General features: G+C 41.0%; 1 protein-coding gene across 1 annotated transcript in view; it reads right to left on the bottom strand.

The window, feature by feature from the left end:
* The window catches only part of NTF3 (neurotrophin 3), a 63,831-nt gene extending 43,590 nt beyond the window's left edge, over positions 1 to 20,241 (bottom strand). Inside the window, exon 1 of the mRNA XM_042835020.1 lies at positions 20,108 to 20,241. Coding sequence (XP_042690954.1) covers positions 20,108 to 20,125 — 18 coding nt within the window. The 5' untranslated portion in view covers positions 20,126 to 20,241. The remainder of the gene's footprint in view (positions 1 to 20,107) is intronic.
* Positions 20,242 to 24,576: the final 4,335 nt, after the last annotated feature.

Genomic DNA, 24,576 nt, shown 5'->3' with positions numbered 1-24,576 from the left:
ATATGACTTTAAGAGCTTCTTTTCATGTCTTTTATTCTGTATCTGCGAAGACTAGCGGTGGTGCCTATGATTTTCTGCTTTGAGGAAAGTTAAATACTGGGTTTCATGCTTCAGGTCTTCCATGAGATAATTAATCTGAATGAAGTTCATGGATAAAAACATTGAAAGAAGCAGAGTAATCAAATCAAAGCATACTTGCAGAAGGAGCAAACAAAACCAACAAAATGAATGTGGCATCAGACTCGTGATTAGATAATATTTGATGTAATCTAGCAGTAAACAGGTCAGAGCAGAATTTCAGATGAAATGCTACTATTCAAGATTTGGAAAATTGTTTCTACATTCAGAAAAGATTTTGTACAGAGACAAGTACTATCAGATAATGTGGAAAACGTTCAAGAAACAATTAGAAAAATAAGTCTCTAGGGAGTATTTTATGAACTAAATTTAAAGTAGTCAACTTTATGGACTTGGCTGAAGGAGCACTTGAATATCTTAAATAGTAAGAAGCTCTCTGTACCTTTCTCTTCAGGCACAGTAGAAGGACCAAGATTTTTGCCTCTGTCCACCCTAAAAGAGCACAGTGTCTTGGGGGATTTGGAAAAAAATCTGTGACTTAGTTCATCTTTCCTAGTGAGTTTGAATCCAAGAGAGGGGATATGGAAGAGCAGATGCTTGTATGCTCTTGGAGAGTTTTCTCTTACAACCATACTGTGCAGCACCTTGCTTGCTCCTAATTTTCTCTGCTGCATTAGGGGTTGGATGTTTTATACATCATGATAAAATTGGCAGCTGAGAAACTGCTGTTTTGTGTGAATTCATCACTGGAGTCATCTTTGGGTTTTGGCTATTCAAACCAACATGCTCCTGTTACTATGTGTCATGAATGTGTTTTGAGTTATGTTTAAGATTAAACAATTGTTTAAGAATATCACTCTGCAATCTGCCCCAAGGCAGGATAGTTCTGCGTGGCAGAGAGTGTGGGATCATATGGAAGAGTATCGGATGGTATGAGCAGTGAGCACGCATAGTGGTTTGGACCTTCACCTCTGAACAACACAGAATCCCAAAAAACTAGTAGAATTCTGGGAAAAGATTCACTACTGTCCTGGCAATCCTAAAGAGGCACAAACCACTGTAGCATGCTGGGGCCAGGCCTGTGTCTGTCAAGCTCTGATCAACACTATTAAGAATCCTCAAGAGGAGCAGAGTACCTATAGATCTGATGACAGTGAAAGGAATCCTTCAATTACTGTCATAGATGCTGAAGCATCTCAAGTTCCTGCAAGAGTGAACAATTGTGGTGCAAATGAAGTCAGATACCACAAAGTGATCTATGAGAGAACTCCAATCTGAACTCCCTGTTTTATCAGCAGTCAAGTCTTTTAAGTCAAGCTTTTGAGAGATCCACAAAATGCATCTGGGGAACTTGTTTCTGGAGAGCCTTGCAATGACATTCAGTAAGAAATGAACCCAGTTGTCTTGGTGCTAATTGATGGGATGATCAAGAGGGTCTTCCATAGCATAGTGATGCACTGTGCAGGCATGCAAGTTTGTGTAACATTAATCTGGGGATGCCCATCCAGATTTCTGCCTGGATGTAGGTAAACCTCAGTTGTCCTTGCAATGTGTTCTCTCAAAAAAGAGATTTTTCCAAAGAATAAACATTCAAAGCCTATTTATTTAAACATTATTTAATTTCAGTACTGATAACCTTTATTTTGACTTCTTTCCTGAAGAATACCATCATAGAAATAACCATAAGAAGTGAAAAAATAAAAAATAAAATTGTAAACATAGTCCTAATCTAAAATCATCCCATGCTAGGCCATTCTACCATTTCCCAGGCCTCTCCTGTTGCTAACAACTTTTGTGTTGAAAAATATACTATACTGTAGGAATGAATAGAATGCAAGTTGGATGGGGGATGATATTAAGATTTTTAGTGGAGTAATGGAAGCCCACTTGAATTGAAAATTAGACATGACAGATCTTTGAAGAATATGCCACCTGGTTGGTTTGGATCTTTGGACCACAAGCCATCTTAGGAGATATTGGACTGTATTAGGAGATGGATTTTTTTGGTTTTAATTCTCCAATTTTGAGGAATTCACACCTCTCAATCCCAGCAGCTTTCACTGTCCCCTATGAGCAGACGTTGTTAAGCCCTGGATTGCTCCAAGCTTCACTGGCTTTGTCCCTGTGTCTGCAATTATCAATTTCCTGGGCTGGATAATTTCCTGGATGGCTAATATCTCTAGCAGTCAACAGGAAGATCAATAAGAAGACAGGTTTTCAACCAAGGGGGAAATCTGCCAAGTTTTAAACTTTATGTCCTAGGAGCCTTACTTGAAACTTAAGTGTACTTGGGGAATTATTTCCTTCTGAGAAACTGACAAATCCCAGCACAGAAATCTATTTGCTATAATTATTCCCGTCAAATATAACGTTTGTCTAATATGGATACATTCTCTTCCTCTCTTGAATTTATATGATTCAACATACTAAAATGCTTTGCATGTGAATCCATGGTTTTAAAACAAACATCAGGACTCAAATTTAAGGTTTGTTGAGATACTAGCTGGTTTTGGTAGGATCGTCTAGGTGTCACTGAGATCAGAATTTGGCCTGTAATCAGAAGCATTTAATCATTTACTCATCAGGCAAGTCCTGCTTTTATAACACTTGTGAAAATAAAAACAAATGTGTTGAATTAATTTAAGTGCTGTTGTCAAACAGTCATCAGAGACTGAGTCAGTAAAGGCACAGTCTGTATCTGAGACACTGAGACAGATGAAGGCAAAGAAATGAATCCAGCAAAGAACAACTAAACCAATCCAATTTGCTTTATGATGATTAAAATGGCAGCAAACACAGAAAATTCAGCAGTTTCCATTTCAAATGAAAAATGAGACAAATGAGAATAAACTAGGGAGGAAAAAAAGCAAATTGAACAGAAAGTAACAGACAAAAAAAAAAAAATTAGAATATTCTACTGGAATTAAAAAAAAAAAACATAAATTTCCCTAAAATGCAAAACCTTCCACGGGAGACCACTTCCTACTAACAGATGTACTAACAGATGTGTAAAGGAGCTTTAGCTTCTGAGGGAAAAATTTAATTTTATGAAGCCTTTTAAGAAAACAAACAAACAAATGAACTCATCTTCTACTTATTTTACTGTCTTTAAAAAAAAAAAAATTACTAAGAAAAACAGTCTGTTGCAAATTACACTTATTACACAGAAGCAGCCAAACTCTATAAGTACACAGACTTTCCAGGGTTTACATCCAGCTGGGAATTATAAATAAAGCAAGATCAAGATACAGTGTTGAGCACTAGCACACAAAACCTCTTTCATGTTGTTTTCTTTACATGTAGGTGCCATGCAAAAGTACATAGGGATGTGGTGCTAGCAGTACTCAGTGTGTCTGAGCAGAAAGAGTGACTTTTTTTGACACAGCCACTTATGAAGTCTAAGACACATTCTTCTATATGAGGTGAATAATTGCAAGAGTTTTAGTTTCTGGAACTCTAAGATCCACCACATCCTCATCTCCAAATTGGAGGGAGGTGGATTTGATGGGTGGACGACCCGATGGATAAGCAATTGGTTGAAAGGCCGCAGACAGAGGGTGGTGGTCAATGGCTCTATGTCCAGGTGGAGGCCGGTAACAAGGGGTGTCCCCCAAGGGTCTGTCTTGGGACCGGTGCTCTTTAACATCTTTATTAATGACATCGATGAGGGAATTGAGTGCACCCTCAGCAAGTTTGCTGACGACACCAAGCTGAGTGGTGCAGTTGATACGGTGGAAGGAAGGGATGCCATTCAGAGGGACCTCGACAGGCTGGAGGGCTGGGCTCGGGTGAACCTAATGAGGTTCAACACAGCAAAGTGCAAGGTTTTGCATTTGGGCCGGAAGAACCCCAGGCACCCGTACAGGCTGGGAGGAGTGGTCCTTGAGAGCAGCTCGGCAGAGAAGGACCTGGGGGTCCTGATGGACGAGAGACTGAACATGAGCCAGCAGTGCGCTCTGGCAGCTCGAAAGGCAAATGGGATCCTGGGCTCCATCAGGAGAGGGGTGGTCAGCAGGGACAGGGAGGTGATTGTCCCTCTCTACTCGGCTCTTGTGAGGCCCCATCTGGAGTACTGTGTCCAGGTGTGGAGCCCTCAGTACAAGAAAGACATTGAGATTTTGGAAAGGGTCCAGAGGAGGGCGACTAAGATGATCAGGGGGCTGGAGCACCTCCCCTGTGAGGACAGGCTGAGGGAGTTGGGCTTGTTCAGCCTGGAGAAGAGAAGGCTGCGGGGTGACCTCATAGCAGCCTATCAATACCTGAAGGGAACCTACACCCACGAGGGGAGTAAACTCTTCAAAAGGGCTGACAACAGCAGGACTAGGGGAAATGGATCCAAGTCGAAGGAGGGAAGATTTAGGTTGGATGTTAGGGGGAAGTTCTATACAAGGAGAGTGGTTAGGCCCTGGAACGGGCTGCCCAGGGAGGTTGTGGATGCCCCGTCCTTGGACGTGTTTAAGGCCAGGTTGGACAGGGTCCTGGGCAACCTGATCTGAATGTGTGTGTTTGGTGGCCCTGCTAGGCAGGGGGGTTGGAACTACATGATCCTTGAGGTCCCTTCCAACCCGGGTGATTCTGTGATTCTGTGATTCTGTGATCCTCCTATATTGGATCTATTGCATCTATTCTTGCAGTTTGATTTGTGCACCCAAATACGATATCTTGCCCTGACAGCAGTGAATACCTGATCATTCACAAAACAGAGGGCAGCACTCCACCAGTATCTTACCACAACTCGTATCTTACCTGCAAGGCAATTATCCAATGATGTAACTAACCCTCATGATGATCAGAATTCAGAAGGACACTTTCATGAAATGCATGAATATCTTCAGTAAGAACTTGTGTTTTGTTTTGTTTTGTTTTTTTCAAGGAAAAAAAAGGCAGAATACCTAGATTTACCCAAACAGATTTTACCCCCAGGACAGAACTTATTTGTAAACAATTTGTTAGAGAGTAATGCCAATACTTTGGATGACTTTTTCTCTAAATGCACAACAGTTTTTTTGAAGATTCAGATCCAATGGAAAAAAACAGTCTTTCAGGGCACATATTGTATTTGTAAGCTCTCACTGCAGCTAGGAGCTGTTCTAGGAGAGTCCTCCTTTCCTGTTTTAAAATTGGGTAACACTGTTGGAAGAGTTGTCTCACATACTAGACAAGCTGTCTTAGTTTCAGCTTGGATGGAATTGTTTTCTTCAGAGTGTCTGGTATGATGCTATGTTTTTGATTCTAGGACAAAAGCAATAACACACTGATGTTTATAGTTGCTGCTAAGCAGTACTGTACAGAGCCAGGACCATTCTTAGTGAAGAGCCCAAGGAGCTGGAATGGAACAGAATTAGGACAGTTAGCTTAAATTGGTCAAAGGGATACTGCATACCATATGACATCATGTAGAAGGAGTTTTGAAGGAGGTGGGAATTCATCTCACTCTCTTCCACTGCTTGAGGGGCTAGCTGAGCATCAGTCAGGGAGTGGTGAGCTGAGCATCAGTCAGGGAGAGGTGAGCAATTGCCTACGTGTCTCTTGTTACATACATACATATATTCAGACATAGATACATATATATATACTCAAAAATATTTTCCTATTCTTTTTTTTTCTGTCGTAGTAAATAGTTTTACCTCAGCTCACAAAGTCCACATTTTTTTCCCAGTTCTCTCCTCCATCTGCAGAGGTTAAACTACACCCTGCTGGGTTAAACTACAACCATCAATTTGGTGCCAAACATAGTGCTTGATTGCGTGACTTTTTTGACACAGAGACTTACAAAATCTAAGATACATTCTTCCATATGAGGTGAATATTTGCAAGAGTTTTAGTTTGTGGAACTCTAAGATCCTCCTATATTGGATTAACAATGCTTTCCTTGCTATCAATGCTAAAAATTCTGGTTATTTCAAAGAAAGAAGTAGCAGCTTTGTTTTTGAAAATCCTACTTTCTGGCCCTTAGGACCAGCAGTTTCAAAAGACTAAGAGTACTTATTTGTGCTGATATTTGAAATGATATATAATTATATATATATATACACATAAAATGATCTACAACTACTAATACCACACCAACTATAGCTACTTTCATCTTTGTATATGACTGAAGAAGCTGCTGGGTAGTCCTTATGAGAAGGAAATGCTTTAATAACACACATTCCTCATCAAATGAAAGTTCATTTTCCTTAATTAATTGAAAAAGAAGTTTCTTTTGTCCAGAGACTTGAGGACACTTCTGCAGCTGTAAGGCTGTAGGTTTCCCTGTGCTACAGAGATTGAATAGAAACAGGCAAGCAGATGGGATGCATGGAGGAGGGCAGGAAGGGCTCCACGGGGGCTTCATAAGGTATCTGGGCTATGAACAGATACCACAGGTGTGGATGGTGGTGATGAGGTAGAGAATGAAACACAGAATCACAGAATCGTAGGGGTTAGAAGGGACCTCCAGAGATCATCGAGTCCAGCCCCCCTGCCAAAGCACCCCAGGTCACACAATCAGGTGTCCAGGCGGGTCTTGAATATCTCCAGAGAAGGAGACTCCACGACCTCCCTGGGCAGCCTGTTCCAGTGCTTCGTCACCCTCGCTGCAAAGAAGATCTTGTGCACATTTGTGCAGAACTGCATATGCTCCAGTTACTGGCCGTTTCCCCTTGTCCTGCCTCCACACACTGCTGAAAAGAGTCTGGCCTTGCCACTCTGCCCCCGACACCTCAGATATTTATAGACCTGGATCAGGTCCCCTCTCAGTCTTCTTTTCTCAAGGCTAAACAGACCCAGTTCTCTTAGCCTTTCTTCATAGAGGAGATGCTCCAGGCCCTTTGCCATCTTTGTGGCCCTCCGCTGGACTCTTTCCAAGAGATCCCTGTCCTGGGGAGCCCAGAAGTGGACACACTACGCCAGGTGAGGCCTTACCAGGGCAGAGAAGAGGGGGAGGATCACCTCTATTGACCTGCTGCCCACCAACCTGTCATCCACCAGGACACCAGGTCCCTCTCTGCAGAGCTCCTCTCCAGCAGCTCATCCCCCAACCTGTATCGGTGCGTGCAATTTTTCCTCCTAGTTATGTACATTCGTGTGTGTGTGAGTACATATATAGTCATGACTATTTTCCTTTTCCCTACATTAGTTTTTATATTAGTTAAATCTCAACCCATGAGTTCTAGTTTGTTCTTTTTCCCAATTCTTTCTCCTGACCCACTGGGAAGAGTGAGCAAACAACTGTGTGGTGCTTAGCCACCTGCTGGGTTAAACCACAACAGTCTTTTATGGCGCACAGCATGGGGCACAAAGGATTGAGATAACAGCAGACCTGAGCAGAGCATGTTAACAGGAGATCCTTAAGAGTCTGCTCCTGAAACTGTATTGTGTAGCACCTTGTGTGCTGCTTATTTTCCCTGCTGCGCTGTTTGTCATTACTGGGCATTAGATTAAGGTTTTCAGTTTGCTATGTTGTGTGACCTCGTCTTGCATCATGATAAAATTGGCAGCCGAGAAACTGCTGTTTTGTGCGTATTCATCACTGCGGTCACCTGTGGGTTTGGGAAGCCATATTGTTTATACTATTAGCATTATCAGTCCCTCAGCCTCCCTTTCACTTTTCCTTCTTTCCCGAGAGCTCAAGAGCTAGTTACAACAGTTCTTGAGAAATCTGAATATCTATGGGATGTTCAAACCAGCGTGAGTCATGAGTATGTTTCCGGTTATGTTTAAGATTAAACTATTATTTCAGAATAAAATCCCAACATCTGCCCCAAGGCAGGATAGTTCTGAGGGGCAGGGAGTATAGGATGGTATGGGCAGGTGCCTAAAAGAGTGGGCACCCATAGTGGTTTGGACCTTCACCTCTGAACAACAGCAGAACCCTGAAAAACTAGTAGAATCTTTGGAAAAGATCTGCCGTTGCCCTGGCAGTCCTAAAGAGGCACAAATCACTGCAGCGTACTGGCGCGTGTCCTGTGCCAACTGAGCCTTTCGGTTGCTCCAGCACCTGTAATGAGCCCTGTGGTTGCTCTAACTCCTGCAATGAAGCTTGCGATTTCTCTGCCTCTTGCAACGACTGCAGTATCTCCAACTCCTGCAACGAACATTTTGCCTGCTCCAGCCCTCATGATGGTCCCTGTGGCTACTCCAACCCCTGTGACAGATTCTGCAGTTGCTTTGCCCTTTTTTGACAGACGCTGCAGTTACTCCAACCCTACTGAAAGGCCCTGCAGGTACCATGATCCTCACAACCAGTCTTATAGTCACTCCAGGCCTCCTGACAAACCCCACAGTTCAACTGGGGAACAAAATAGTACCCATATCAGTAGCCCTTTAAGCAAGAAGAAAAACGTCTACAAAAGTCAGAATACTTAGCAAAGAGAGAAGTTTATAAGTGCAGAGAAAAAAAAATGGAGTGTGATCATCACAAAAGCAAGAGGAAGAAGAAGAAACAGAAACCCTCTGACTCCTAACATTAAGTGGACTGTGAGATTTGCAAGAAGATTACAGCTATCAGCCACGTGAGCATATTGCCACCTGGCTGCTTAGGTTCTGGGATAGTGGAACCAGTATCCTGAACTTAGCAGGTAGTGAAGCCAAGAAGCTGGGATCTGTTTCTAGGGAAAGTGGCACTGACAAAGCAATTGAGAAAGGAATACGGTCTTTCACCCCGAGGCGGCAACTCTTGTCAGCCCTGAAGGAAAGATATCCTTTCAAGGAAGACCTGGTACTTAACCCAGGCATATGGAGCACAATGGAGAAAGGTATCCAGTACTCGAGGGAGCTCTCTGTGGTAGAGATGATGTATGCAATTAACTTGGACAATTATACCGGTTCCCAAGATGCAGACGACATGATATGTATGTGAAATATGTGGCAGAGAGTTGTACAGAATGCACCATCATCATACGCCAGCAGCCTGGCAGGAAAGAACTGGAAAGATGATGAAAAACCAGTAGTGGATGAAGTGGCTAGCCTGCTCTGACAATATGAAGATAATCTCTCTTCCTCCCCAAGGGCCCGTGTCGCAGCTGTGGAGAAACTGGTTCAAGAACTCAAAGGAAAAGAAACAGCTTCAACTGCTCCTCCGGCTGTATGAACTCATACTTCATCCATTAGGAGTAAGCGTTCCTCTGCTCAAGAGAGAGGATATAGCAGATACACAACATGTAGCATCCGGGGGTTTTACCTTCATGACCATGGACAGGATATGCGGAAGTGGGACGGGAAACCCACCTCAACCCTACAGGCATGGGAACTTGAGTTGCAAGGGAAAACAATCACACGAGTGGGTCTTCCTAGCAATATGGAGGCTTCAGTTTCCAGCAGGCAGTTCTCCAGACAGCGAAGACAGTGCAATCTTACATCCAAGGATGACAATGAGACTTTTGGTTCTCATACACCAGAGATGAGTAATGACTACCGTAACCAAAACTAGAGGGACTCTTCCTGCAGTCAGATGCAGGAAAGGGATAGTCGGGTGTATTGGACTGTGTGGATGTGATGGCCTATCACTTCAGAACCAAAGAAATACGAGGCTTTAGTGGACACCTGTGCACAACGTACTCTAATGCCATCAAGTTATGAAGGGGTGAAACTCATCTGTATTTCTGGAGTAAGGGGGAATCCCAAAGGTTAACTGTACTGGATGCCAAAGTAAGCAAAAGGACTCCGTTGCAACTGGCTCAGAGGCCCTGTGCATCTTTAGTACAGATTGTCTCAGAATAGGGTAGTTCAAGGGCCCAAAAGGGTATTGGCGAGTTTTCAGGATAGCTGCCTTGGAGGCAGAGGATATTAAGCAGCTGTCTACCTTGCCTGGTCTCTCAGGAGACTCTTCTGTTGTGAGGTTGCTAAGAATAGAACTGCAGGTGCTGGTTGCTAGTACAGCGGTGCACTGGCAGCAATATCATACCAACTGGGACTCCCTAATTTCCATTCATGAGCTGATTCACCAACTGGAGAACCAAGGAGAAACCAGCAAGACTCGCTCACCCTTCAGTAGTCCCATATGACAAGTGCAAAAGTCCATTGAAAAGTGTTGCCTAACAGTGGACAGTTGTGGCCAGAGTGAAGTCACACCACATTGCTCTGCCAGATAATAACTGCAGACAAAGGCAGCCAAGTTGTATGCCAAAACTGACATTGTGAATGCTTTTTTCTCAATCCCTCTGGAAGCAGAGTTCAGGCCACAGTATGCTTTTACTTAGAGGGGTGTCCAGTTCACCTGGAATCGACTGCCCCAGGTGTCAAAACAGAACCCTGACATTTCTCACGAGCTGATCCACAACAGGGAGAAGCTCCTGAATACCTGCAGTACACTGACAACATCACTGTGTGGGGCTACACAGCAGAAGTTGTTCTGGGGAAAAGGAAGAAAATAATTTAAATCCTTCTAAAAGCTGATCTTGCCATAAGGAAAAGTAAGATCAAGGGACCGCACAGAAGATCCCATTCTCAGGGATAAAATGGCAAGATGGACACTGCCAGATCCCCAAGGACATGATCAATTAAATAACCACTGTGTCTCCACCAACTAACAAAAAGGAAACACAAGCTTCCTTAGGTGGTGTGAGCTTCTGCAGAATGCATATTCCAGATCACAGTCTGATTGTAAACTCCCTCTATCAAGTGATGTGGAAGAAGAACGATTTCATATAAGGCCCTGAACAGCAACAGGCCCTAGAACAAATGAAACAGGAGATACTTCACACAGTAGCCCTTGGGCCAGTTTGGACAGGGCAAGATGTAACAAAAAGTGCTCTGTTCTGCAACTGGGGAGAATGTCCTTGCTTGGAGCTTCAGGAAAAAAGGCGCAGCTGGCACACAAGTTTGACCCCAGGAGTTTTGGAATCACGGATACAGAGGATCTGAGGCCTGCTATACTCCTACTGAAAAAGAGATATTGGCAGCAAATGAAGAGTTCTGAGCTGCTTCAGAAGTGGTTGGTAGTGAAACACAGCTCCTTTTGGCACCCCACCTGCCTGTGCTTGGTTTGGTGTTCAGAGGGAGGGTCCTGTCCTCCCCACATCGTCCAACTGATGGTACGTGGAGTAAGTGGATCACATGGATCAGTTTCAAAAAGGGAATCTCAGTCATCCAGGAAGCTCAGAAGTGATTATGGACTGGCTCAAAGACATAAGATTTCAACACATCACCAGAAAAGAAGGTTACACATGCTGAAGAGGTTCCACTGCATCATAAAGTGCTGGAAAATGTTTGCTGATGGGTCTGTTGCATCGTGAGAAAGCATTCGAGACGGAAGGCTGCTGTATGTACTCTTATACAATGAGCTGTAGAAGCTACTGAAGTAAAGGGTGAATGGACTGTTAAAGACTGCATTGAGACCAGCGAGTGTTGGGACATTCAAACCCTGAAGTGTACATTTGACAAAAGCCGCATGGTTAGTCAACACTCAGGGTTCTGCCAAATGAGCTGATCCTGCCCAGTCAAACCTCCTGCATACTGTAGAAGAGGACAAAGACCAGGTGGTGCACGTAAAGAACGAGCTGGGCAAAACAGGCTGGGTTATTTCTGCCTGAGACAAAGGCAAACCTATTCACAGGATTGCTTTTGCTCAGAGACCTAAGTGCATACGGTGAGTATTGTGGATGGGGATGTCCATTGTGTACCTCAAGGTGATTAGATGCTGGGTGAGAAGAGCCAATAATTTGAATTGTGTGATGTTGAATTGCTACCTAATACAGTATGTCATCCTTGAAGAGAGTATAATGGGATAACTCGTTAAATGTCTACAGTGCATTTGTGAGGTCTATATTTTATTGCTGAAATCTGTAACATCTGCTCTTTTATTGTAACCAAAACCAAATACTGCCTAAATTCCATCTCTCAAGAAAAGAAAAATTGTTTTCATTCATTCATATGATAGTTTGTAGTGGAAGGGACCTTAAATATTACCTAATTCCAAACTCACTTCGTTGAGCAGACTTGCCATCAAATACCTTGAAAACCTGCAACTATGCACATGGCATTTGGCCATGAGCCAGAAGTGTGCCCTTGTGGCCAAGAAAGCCAACAGTATCCTTGAGTGCCAGCAGATAGAGGGAAGCGATCCGGAATCATTCAGCAGGACATAGACAGTCTGGAGAGTTGGGTAAAAAGGAACCAGATGAGGTTTAATGAGAGCAACTGTAGAGTCTTGCACATAGGAATAACCTTAAGTATCAGTACAGGTTGGGGGATGACCTGCTGAAGAGGAGCTCTGGGGAGCAGGACTTGGGGGCTATGGTGGAAGACCAGCAGGCCAGCAGTGTGCCCTGAAGGCCAATGGGATCCTGGACTGCATTAAAAGGAGTGTGGCCAGCAGGTGAAGGGAGGTGATTCTCTCCCTCTACTCTACCCTGGTCAGGCCTCACCTGGAATACTGTATCCAGTTCTGGGCTCCTCAGTACAAAAAAGACATGGATCTTCTGGAAAGAGGAGAGCCACAAAGATTATAAAGTGCCCGGAGCCTCTTCCCTATGAGGAAAGGCTGGGTGACCTGGGTCTGTTCAGCCTTGAGAAATGAAGATAAGAGGGGATCTTATTAACATTTACAAATATCTTCAGTGTGGGAAACAAAGGGACATGGCCAACCATGTGGTCTGTGGGAATAGGACAAGTGGAAATGGCCATAAACTGGAGCATAGGAAGTTCCACAGCAATATGCAAAAGAACCTCATGGTGAGGGTGACAGAGCACTGGAAGCCCAGAGAGGTTATGTAGTCTCCTTCTCTGGAGGTATTCAAGAGTTGACTGGCTGCCTACTTGTGCATACTGCTCTAGGGAGCCTGCTTTGACAAAGGGGCTGGACTCCATGATCTCTAGAGGTCCTTTCCAAACCCCACAGTTCTGTGATTCTGTGATTCCCTTCTACTCTGCCTTGGTGAGGCCACATTTAGAATACTGTGCGCAGTTCTCGGCTTTCCAGTCCAAAAAAGACAGAGATCTCCTAGAAGGAGTCCAGCAGAGGCTACAAAGATGATAAAGGGTCTGGAGCATTTCTAATATGAGGAAAGGCTCAGTAACTTTGATCTGCTTATCCTGGGAAAAAGAAGGCTGAGGGGAGATCTGACTGATGTTTATAAATATCTAAAGGGAGGTGGGAGGCAAATGGCTGAGGCTAGGCTTCTCTTGGTGGTACATAATGATAGGATAAGGAGTAATGGCCCAAAACCTAAATGTAGGAAGTTCCATACAAACATGCATATGAACTTATTTATGTTAAGGGTGATGGAGTACTGGAACATGTTGCTCAGGGAGGTTATGAAGTCTCCTTCTATAGACATATTCAAGACCTGTCTGAATGCCTACCTGTGCAACCTATTGTATTCCTCTAGCAGGAAGGATGGGTTCAACAATCTTCTGAGGTCCTTTTCAATCTTTGCAATTCTGTAACAACATCTCTGGGCAGCCTGTTGTGCTTCAGTCCTCTGTGAGTAAAAAATGTCCTCCTAATACCTTCTCTAAGAAATTCCTCTTTAAATTAAAAAGCATTCCCTTTATGCTATCACTATCAAACTGTATAAAGTCGGTCTCTCTTGTGTTTATAAGCTCCCCTTAAATACTGGAAGGCTGCAATGAGGTCTCCCCAGAAACTTCTCCAGACAGAATAAGCCCAGCTGCCTCTGCCTTTCTTCATAGGAGATGCTGCAGCCCTTTGATCACTTTGTGGCCTTCTTCCAGACATACTCCATTCTTCTAAATCTTTCTTGTGCTGGGGCACCCAGGTCTGGATGCAGTACTCCAGCTGGGACCTCATGAGGGCAGAGAATAAAGCAGTCCCTCTCCCTGCTGGCCATTCCTCTTTTGATGCAGCCCATGATACTGTTAGCTTTCTGGACTTCAAGGACACAATGCTGGCTGTCATCCAGCTTTTTATCCACTAGGGTCCCCAAGTTCTTCTCTGTAGAGCTGCTCTCAAAGAGTTTTTCTCCCAGTCTGTGCTTGTATCTGGGATTACTCCAACCCGTACTGCACCTTGCGCTTTGCCTTGTTAAATCTCATCAGGTTCACCTGGACCCACAGTGGGAAATTATGCTTGTTCATCTGCTGGCTAAGGAAAAAGCTGTAGGAGAGGATGCTTAGAACTTGTCTAAGTTAGTGGACTAAGTTAGTGGTAAACTAAGTTATTCAGAAGCAGCTGTTGGATTTAAATTTCACACTCACAACCTGAATTCACTTCTGAAGGTAGACAAGCCTTTAAACATTCATGTATAGTACAATATACTTTTCCTTCTGTCTTCTGTAACTCACTGGTTTGATATCAGCTAGCTCTGAAAATACTAACTTAGATTTCTGGCAAATAGAAATGAAGAAATAAATATATCTGAGTCAATTAGATTAAGAGTTTCTTACATTTTAACTCAGGTAACGTAAGATAAAACATGCAATAAGTACAGTAGGGACAAAACCCAAATAAAGGAGTTTTAGTGCTGGAAGATGTGAGAGAGCAATTGAAAACTAGCACTTGAGTTCCACAATGGGTAACACACACAGCTTAAGCACAGAAAATGTTGGAGGAGTGCTATAAATCTTAAAAGAAAGAAGCAATCCTTCAGGAATGTTTTCATTGCCTTTGGTACAGGCACGTAACAGATAACAAAAATGGGACTTGTTCAATGTAATCTCTATATTTACATGGCTAGATGAGTGGTGACTCACTCAAAAATACAGACAGTGTAGCATTGAGTCATGCACTCTGTTTTTCTGATGCTGCTTGTTGGAAATATGGAACTGCCATCCTTTTCATGTGCATTTAAATCCAACCAACAGGTTTCCTGAGCTTCACATGACGACCAATGAATTTAGTTACAGTAAATACAGACACACAACCTGTTGCAAGACAACTCTGCTCCCATTTACATATCTTCAGCATGTGTTTCCACAGAGGAAAATTTCGAACACAAACCTAAAAGTCAGGCTGGGCAAGACTTATGTGTATGTGTGTGTGTATGAAGAAGCAGAGACGAGAGAGGAAGAGAAAGATGAAAGAGAGAAGACTATATGATCTTGTTCTGAGCTTTCCATATGATTGTTGTCCTAAAAGGACAGGGGCTTTAAGACCACTGTACTGAGCTTGCTCACACAGTGAGATGCTTGTACCACACAACCACTGAATTGGATGGATTGTGCTCTTTTATTCCCAGCACTGGAAGACAGATGCAGAATCACCCCGATGTTCCCACCTTTGCAGAAAGATTTTGTTGCCTGTGCTGTGATTACAAAGGAGTTCATGTGAATGCAAACACTCCATGTTCCTCACATTGAACACAGACGATTTACTCACACTTTGAACACTTTCCTATAACCACTTAGCACTAATTGTGCCTGTCAATCCCTTTCTCTTCTCCCAGCCAACTGGCAGATTGAATTACCATTCGCTTTCTATCAACTCAATGGTTAAACAGGGAGGAAGTGTGCAGAGGAATGCTAGGACTTTAGCCTAACCTGCACTGGTGACAGTTTGTTTCCTGTGACTTCAACACTTGTTTTTTTTTGTTTGGTTTGGTTTCTTGTTGTTGTTTGTTTGTTGTTGTTGTTTAGGAATCTATCCCTGGAAAAAAATGGAAAGAGATCTATGAGCTTTCATGTGACTAGTGCTATGTAATGTAAGGAAGGGTGGCGGATGGCCTACTCTATCACTGCTGGGAGAAGCACTCAATAACAGCAGTTTGTGCAGGCAGGACAAAGTGCTGTAACTTGCTTGCAGGTTCACAACCAAGGGAATTGTTCTTCATGTCTGCCAGTATGGGGGTAAATAATTGTCTGAGAGCTAAAACTAGTGTTCCTATAGAGAAATTTCCAGAAATATCTACAGCATCCACTAAGACAGAACTGGTAAGAAACGAGTCTTCAGTTCAGACAGTTGGTAGCACTGAGTGCCTTGAACTTTCTCCTGGAGATAAGGTAAGTACTAGCACATATACACTCACACAGATGATCTTTTACAGCAAGGATTGGGTTGCAAAAAGCAGTTTAAATGCTTTCTAGTGCTACAGGTGCCAACGGAGAGAGACATATGTTGTTTAACAGTCATATTCCAGAAGTGAACAACTCTAAAAGGAAGACACCTTGATCCCTGGTGATCCACAAAAGCAAGTCTGCAGTTGAGTTCACACTCTCTAGCTTCACTCTCAAAGCCAGATATGTTTATACAATTATAGGCAGCCATGGCCAAGATCTGCAAGTAAAAACCATACCAGCAGCCTGCATGTAGTGGGTGATTCCCTTTTATTGATGTTCCTTTCTGCTGGACTGACAGAGTGTCTTGAGAGGTATGCTGCCTCCTGGAATCTGAGATCCAGGATGTTGCTGAAAGCATGCCACACCTTGTCAAGAGCGTGGAGTACTATCCCCTGTTGTCCTTCCATGTGTGCGTTAATGACACTGGAAGCCAGAAAATGGGCAGAATCGAAGAAAACTATAGAGCCTTGGGAGCACAAGTGAAAAACACTGAAATGCCCAAGTTACCTTCTCAGTTTTGCCAGTTGGAGGAAAGAGGGAAACCAGAAATAGTTACATAGTTCACATCAGTTCCTGGGTACATGGCTGGTGTTTGTATGAGGGTATCACAGTGGGACTTTCAATGAAGATTATAACCTGTTAGGGAGGAATGAGTCCATATGTCTAGAAGAGACAGGGCAATGTCTTAGCTCCCAGGCTGCTCTTATGCTGCTATCTACACACGCATTTCTGCCTGCATTCTTAGACAGCCTTCATCAAAGTAAGAGACAGATAACTGCAGATTGTCTACATCCCCATAAAATTCTTCTCAATCTTCTTTGCTCTTCCCTTCTTCACCCCAAATTGTTGTCATTCTCCCAGGTCCCACACCCAGCTCTATACTAGTTACCTGTACTTCATTTATTTTGAGCATGCTGTGTGCACAACTCACTTATCAGATAGCTGTTCACTTCTACCACCTTGTCTGTAATCCTTATAAATACACACAAACTGATAATTTCTCTGCTTGCTCACACACCATCATTTCTCACCCCTTGTTAAATGAGCTGTCATTCTCATTTAATCCCAATTTGTGCCTTACAATTTCTAACTCCGCTAACCTATCCACATTTGTTCCATTCCCTCTTTCTGCTTCTTTTAGCTAGTGCCTACTACAGAGTCATAGGTACATTAGTTGCATCTTGCTTAATAAAATATCATTCCTTTTTATTTGTATGTATTCTCCTAATTCAACACTGTTACTTTTCACTACTTTCCTCAGCTACTTCCCCTGTTAAATGTTGCCTATTCCATCCTAACTACAGATAAGAGGCATCCTTTGTTTCTAATAGGCAAATAACTATTGCACCTTTGAACTACTTCCTCAGTTTGTCTTCAAAGCAATACAAAACTAATATTCCTTCCTGTGCTCTCTTGTCCTGCACCTCCATTAGACTACCCTTTGCTCACTGATCTTTACAGAAAACCCAGCTCTTAATATTATCCTTATACCCTCTTTATTCTTCATTCTTCATTCATTCCTCATTCTCATGCTTCATGAGAACTGCCGAATCTTCATATTCACAGTTCTCCTTGTCCCCATAATTTTACTTATCTTGCATTTCCTCACAATACCTTCACACAGCTTTTTCCTTTATTTTGCCTCTGCTCATAACCAGTCACAACATGTCCACAATACTCCAGCAGGCTTATAGCCTCTGAAATAGCTCTTCATAGCTCTTCATGCTTCTATCCAAATATATGAGAGATGCTCTGAAAGTAATGCCTCCTATTTTACTTTGTTGGTCTACTACATCATAGGTGGATATGAAAGACAAGCCACGTTCCAGACAGCCATGCAGATATTTGTGAATGTGGTATGCATTTTCATTGCTGATGAAAATGCATAGTTAATGGAGGTGACTGTTGAAAAATAGTGTTTTGTAAATGAGAGTATGCTATATCAAATAGTGTAATTGTGCTCTTTTTTGCAATTTAATGACAATAAACAGGAAGGTGTTACTTTCAGAGAAACCTATGTGCATTTTTCTTCCTCCTCCAGACATCCTTCCTGCACTGTGCTTTCACCATTCTCTCTAAACTCCCACTGCATATCCCCCACTCACCCTTCCTACATCCTTGTAGGTCCCTTTCATACTTTCACCCAGTATCCAGTCTGCATCTTTTCCCATCCCTCTCAAGTGATACTTCCCTTTCTGAGTCCTAAACTTTTCTCCATCCATGAACATTCTCTCTGTCCAGTTAACTTGCAGTAGTTTCCCTGTTATGCTAACTACCTTTGCATGGCTTACCTGCTCTAAGTACCCAAAATATAGCACAGTATATTGTGGTTTATTTTCAGCACTTAATACTCTCCCTACAAACTCCTGAGGTATTTCCTTCTATGAGTTATTTAGTTAATTTTTCCCTGGGGAAAAAAAAGAATAAATAAGAAACACTAAATATATTGGTTACCTCAAAATATACCACCTTCCTACACAAAGCACTCCTGTCCTGATCCTTCTGGTTTATCTTGTCCCCATATTTTGAGACCTCAATCTGCAATCGTACGTTGTTTTCCTCCCCCTACCATGCTAACAGACTCAGCTTCTAGTGCTGACATGTGTATCTAAAAGTACAAGTCTTTATACTATGTGTTGTTGAAACCATGCTTAACTCTCATTCTTTACTGCTTTTGTCTACTTTTTCCCAAAGCAAGGTAGTTTAGTTATTTTCGTTTTTCTGACATCTTAAGTGTTTTTGTACCACTCCTCTACTTACACACTTGCACAGGCCACATATTTCAGCGCCTGAGAATGTCTTTCTTTTTTGTCTGGGTATTTTACTGAGGGCACAGTGTTAAGTCAAACTTTACATACCATTTGCACTTCTCATGCAACAAATCACATGAGCCTAAGAGTTAAGAGTGCTTTTTGAAACTCTGCAGTTCATAACAATTGCCTGGACCATACAGCACACTTCTCTGTTTATTTAAAAAGGGAAGAAAAAGCACATACCCACTCCCCTCTAAATAACTGGTTTTGCAATATAGGACTGAGAGAATGTGTGCATAGCAGCCCTTTTCATTCCAAAATATCCATCTCTCTGAATAATGCATATTTATAGTTCAAGAGATAGGACCAGCACAGAGCTTTCTCGTTTATTTTAATAAAGGATTAAGAACTGATCAGAAAACTATCTAAACCATTCAAGGATTTTTTCCCCTCTTAGCTAATAACATTTGGTAACTCCATAAAGACTCGCCAGTAACTAACTTAATGCTTTAAGCTGCATTTCAGCTGTTTAGATGAGAAACAGCTTTCTATTTTGCTCTCTATATGTCTGTATTTATTTGTTGTGTGCTGCATTCTTAGAGGGCGCTTACTGAACACTGAAAATTGTACTGTAAGAGTAAGTCACCCTACCATCCTACACACAAAGTGAGTGTATCTTTTTCACCTAGCCACAGATGTACAGGGTATCCTTTGATCTCCAGTTCCTTCCAGAGAATTTAGTATTGGTTTTGAGGGGAAGGGTGATTGATTCAAAGGTCATGAGTAGGGTTTTCAGTGTCTGACTTGCACAAAAAATAACAAAGCTCCAGTGAAGTTAAGTACCTGAGACAGGAGAAGTCTAGGAATTAGGAATTTTGACTTTGCATGTCATGGACTCTGAGTTTCCCTTAGGGCAAGTCTGCTGTGTATTCTGACGCTGGTTCCTGCAACCTCTACGCAAGATTTGCAACTCCTTTTGTTACATCTGAAGTTTCTTGTTTCCGTCTTAAAATAAAACCAAGAGTCTCCTTTGTTTCTGCCTCTTAAATTAGATTCCTTTAGCACCTCATATTTTTTCCCCACTGTTTTCTTACCAGGGATCTAAACAACAGTGTACAGAGCAGGAAGAGAGAGGAATCTCAAGACTAAAGCAAGCTGTAGGGCAATTAGAGGTGGGGGAAGGAGGAGGCACAATGGGAAACGCATCAACATTTGGGACAGATCTACTTCTTGCAAGACACCCCTCCCAAACTACCATTGTAATTCTTTAAAGAATCCCTCTCCCCCCTCCTCTCCCCGCCCTCTTAGGACCCTATTAGAAAACGTCAAATTTCCCTTACCGTGGTAGGAGTAACCATGGCATCCGTGTAAATGTTTCCAGAAAAGTCGACATGAAGAGAAAGGTAAATGTAAATACGTTCATTCAAAGTCCCAAAGTTGTCTGCTTGGGTTGTGCAGAGTTGCTCTATGGGAGAGGAGCCTTTAACTCTGAGTCCCGTGAACATAATCTCCCCGATTATAACAAACCAGCTCAGCCAGATGGCTCTGCTCTGTAGATTAACCCTTTTATTGCCATACTCTACTTTCACTGCCTACTGTTTATAAAAATTTTGCCTGGCTGGGGAATTTCAGTGAGCGACACATTTTTTTGAAAATAACGTAATTGTCATAAAAGTCTTTTTTTTTCTCTTATATGCTTTACAATACCCATAATGTGTCTATTTTTTATTTTTCTTTTTGTTTTTTTTTTTTTAATTATTTTTTTTTCTTGTTCCAACTAATAATTTCATTCCTTTTCCTGTCAAAATCTTTTCGTATTATAAGGAAAAGTCTTAGTACCCAGGAATATTCTTTGTAATTCTTTTGTTAAATCATTACCATAAAACAATCTCTTCCGGACTGTGACTCTCAGAAGACAAGTATTTCATTGCAGGAATGTACAACTCTAATAGTCCATTCCCTCTTCTCTGTCTCTGTCCCTTTCTTTCTCTCTTTTTTTCTCTGTCTCTCTCTTCCCCCCACACTTGCTTTGTCTCTCACATGCATACTCACATATATACACAGATGCAGTCTTTGGTCAAACTGCCATCATGAGTTTCTATTCTTATCCATATTTAGAAATCATTATAGGACATGCAAAACAGGTGAAATAGAGAAACAGAACTGAAAAGCCATAAACTTCCAGTCTCTCTCTGGCTTTATTATTATTATTGTTATTGTTATTACTTCCAAATTCTAGGCACATTTATTTATTTTGTCATTGTTTCTCTCAGCCAAGTCACTCCTCACATCATAAAAATAGAAAGAATAGACCTTAGAGTTGAGTTTTGTCCAGATATGCCTCCAGTTTTGATTTGCAGATTAGTCCATTAGGAAAAAGATGGTGAGTGCCAAAAATATGGAAAGTTAATCAGCGACCAGTAGTGACTGGTTTCTAAAATTCTTATTTAGAGATTGCTCACAGAGATGGCTGATAAATTTAGCTGCATTCCTCTAAGTCTCCCTCTAAATTTACATGCTTAAGTCATCTTTCTTTTCTGTTTGATTCAAGCATAGTTGAACAAGTAATAACCATAAGAATCTGCTTATATAAGATAGATATAATATAGATACAATACTTCAAAATGGAAGTAATCAGATGCTTCACAAGATCATGAACCTTTCTCTTTAGTTTTTTAACAAACAAATTTTACTCTTTCTCCTCCCTTTGTAAGGATTATTAGACCTCTAATGCTGTCAAAGCACTGTAACATCATCTTCAAGCTCTACCTAGATAGTTGCCACCATTTTATAAAATATTTTCCGCTGTGGATTGGAACATGGTAGGTGTTGTTTGTAGTTGTTGTCCTTTACCTAAATTTTCTCAACCATAAGATAATGCTATTTAAAGAAGTCTAAATTCTATATATTGCATCTGTTTCTTAAGTGCTGCTTGAATTGCTTATTTTCCCTAACTGCCCAGATGTGAACGGAGAGAGTAATCTTCTATCATTGACTCTTAAGAGCATTCATTCCACTGAAAACTACTGCTTCATCAATTCACATTAAAAAAAACCCACCAAAACAATAAACCAAACCAAGAGATATTCCGAAACATGCACAACACAAATCTTAAACAGCTCATGAGCCTTTTTGTCTTTGCTATTTGATTGAACACAGTTTCCATCCTTTTTAGACCTTTCTCAGCTAAAAGGATGTAAGAATTAACTGCTTTCTCACTATCCCAACACTCTAGTCAAATCTGAGAAATGCCTAAAATATGACTCAGCTTTTAGTCTCCTCAAGTAGATAAACAGCTCTAGGAATAGAAATCATTCCCCTGGCTTGTGAATGCTCCTCCAGAGGTAGGCAAAGGGTTAAGCTCTGAAAGCAACCCTACCCTAGGAACTTTACATTTGCAGGTAGTCCAGCAAAAAAAAAAAAATAATAAATAAAAGCAAACAAATAGTGTACAACTAAACGTTCCAAGCAAAGGGGCTGCCTCCCTCTGATGGGAGGTGAATCTACCAGAGCCAGGCAGTATGCATGAATTGAGGGATTTTGCCTGGTACTCGTTGTCTGTGTCTGTGGGCTGTCAGACACCTTGTAACATGAGATGTGACAACTTAATCTTGCCAAATATGCATGCACTGTTAAAAGCATTGTAGACGGTGTGTTTTTACAGCTATAGAAAATGGAAACATGCTTGTTACTTGCAGTTTTGCACATTTTTCTCTAAAGATGTTTCTCTCCTTAAACTGTTTTTACTAGATATTTTTACATCTTCTTCTGCTAGGTGATTTGGTGCCATGTTATATCTTGTTTTCTAAGGATAAGCCTTAAAACAAACAGATTTTATTAATTTATTTTTTTTTTAAACTTCAAAGATGCTTTATGGTTGGTTATTTTGTTTTGTTTTGTTTTACGAAAAATAAAGATCTCAAACTGTTATTTTAAGTATAGTCCTTTGATCCAAGATTCTGATATAGCAATCATGTTTGTTACTTTTAGCAAAATCTGTAAGTCTTGAAGAAATTGAAATATTGCTCTGAGCATATTTTAAAAATAATCTTCAGTTTTTGAGGATTTTAATTGGAATAATAACTAGTCATTTATCTGATTAATTAGGTCTTTCATTAGACTCCAGAATACACAATATCTTATTCACTGTGAAGGCAGTTTTTTTCTAAACATGTTAAGATACCCCTATAATTCCATTTTATGTTAATAAAATAGAATACTTATAGAGAAGATTTGTATGTTAGTAAATAAATGGATGAAGCTTTTCACAGGGTTTGATGGGTGCCTTGGCTCATTTTATATTCAGGATTTCCCCCGTTAGTTTTGCAACAGCGCCACTTTGTGGTAGTTGTCCCGAGCAGATACTGAGAGTAGGAAAGCCTGCCGGAATACTACTTGTTTCAAAAAGTTTGTCCTCATCGTTGCTTTGACATACATCAACAAATGCATTTATCTACAGTAGAACTATATTCCAGCCATGTACTTTTCCATTTATGAGAAGGTAGCTTTGAAGAAAGGCTGAGAAGAAGTAGAAGCAAAAGTTTAGCCCCCTCTGAATATTTTGCATAAGAACATCACTTTCATTCAAATTTCCAGAACTTTAGTGTTTGTAAACATCTCTAGAAAAGATTTTCAGTGACAGTTGTTGTAAATGTTTCATTAAAAACAAAAAATCGAAGCATGGTTTTCTGTAATTGATAGAAATAGCAGCAAGAAAGAATAGGTTATTGGGAGGAAAAAAATAAAGCAAAAAAACAACCAACTACAGAATACCAGAGTTGTGATTTCAGAGTTGATAGAATTGCTGAAACATCACTGAGTTTGGCCTCCCTTACATCTGCATCAGTTCTGAACTTAAGCCGTCATGTACACTTGTGCTGGAGTTTCTGTTTCTCCCTTGTACTCCAGAACTCAATCTAGGGAAATGATAGGTGCTAAACAGAAATTCTAAATAAGCTTCATATTTTGTTCTGTTATACATTTATTGGAAAGTTGTCTTCAGCAGCTTTTCCTTTCATTAAAAAATAATCTCATGAGTTCTTAAAATAATCAGAATAGATTATAGCAAGTAACAGAACAGATTCAAGGTGTCACACTGAAAAACATATATCCAGAGCTGCAGACATTCCAAGAAGTAAAACATAAAAATACAGGGCAAGAACCATGAATTAATTTCAGACTCTGAAAGTCATTGCTGTTCAGATCTATTCCTGAAAGCACTAGTCTCTGCACAGTTAGGTCACCTGTAAAACTGTTTTCCTGAGGATTAACAAAGTGAGATTAAATCAGATTCAAAATTTTGTACTTATAATAATAATAAATTTTGTACCTATTAAGTATAACTAGCACTTTTTCACATGAAACATTTTACATACACAACCTAGCATTACACAAACAAAAATTTAAAGTGTTTCACAAATAATTTTCATTTGGGGGTTTTCTTGTTTCATAAATGTAGGAATCTGTACTTCTATATCAAAAAAGAGGCATATACTAAGTAATATACAAGAAGAGATATATACTTGCCAACATATAACTAAGGTTTGGCAATAGGGTTATGGATCATCACAAATCTTGTCTACTGTAATAATGTAATGTAATAAACTTCTCGCTTTAGAACATATTTGGGCTTGTGTAATATTTTTCTTCTTCTGATAGTATCTAATTTTTCCAGAGACAGTTTTTTATTGCAGGAATAATCAAGAAACTTTGCAGCATCTGATTACAGATACAATTTCTGGAAGTAAAAAAGAAAAATCTTCCTAACAATAGACATACTTTTAGCCTCTAGTCATTTGTTTTGATTACC

This window comes from Centrocercus urophasianus, unplaced genomic scaffold (genome assembly GCF_019232065.1).
Source record: "Centrocercus urophasianus isolate 14NV4802_14NV808 unplaced genomic scaffold, USGS_Curo_1.0 seq_5, whole genome shotgun sequence".
NCBI lineage: Eukaryota > Metazoa > Chordata > Aves > Galliformes > Phasianidae > Centrocercus > Centrocercus urophasianus.
This window is presented reverse-complemented; position numbering and strand designations above follow the sequence as displayed.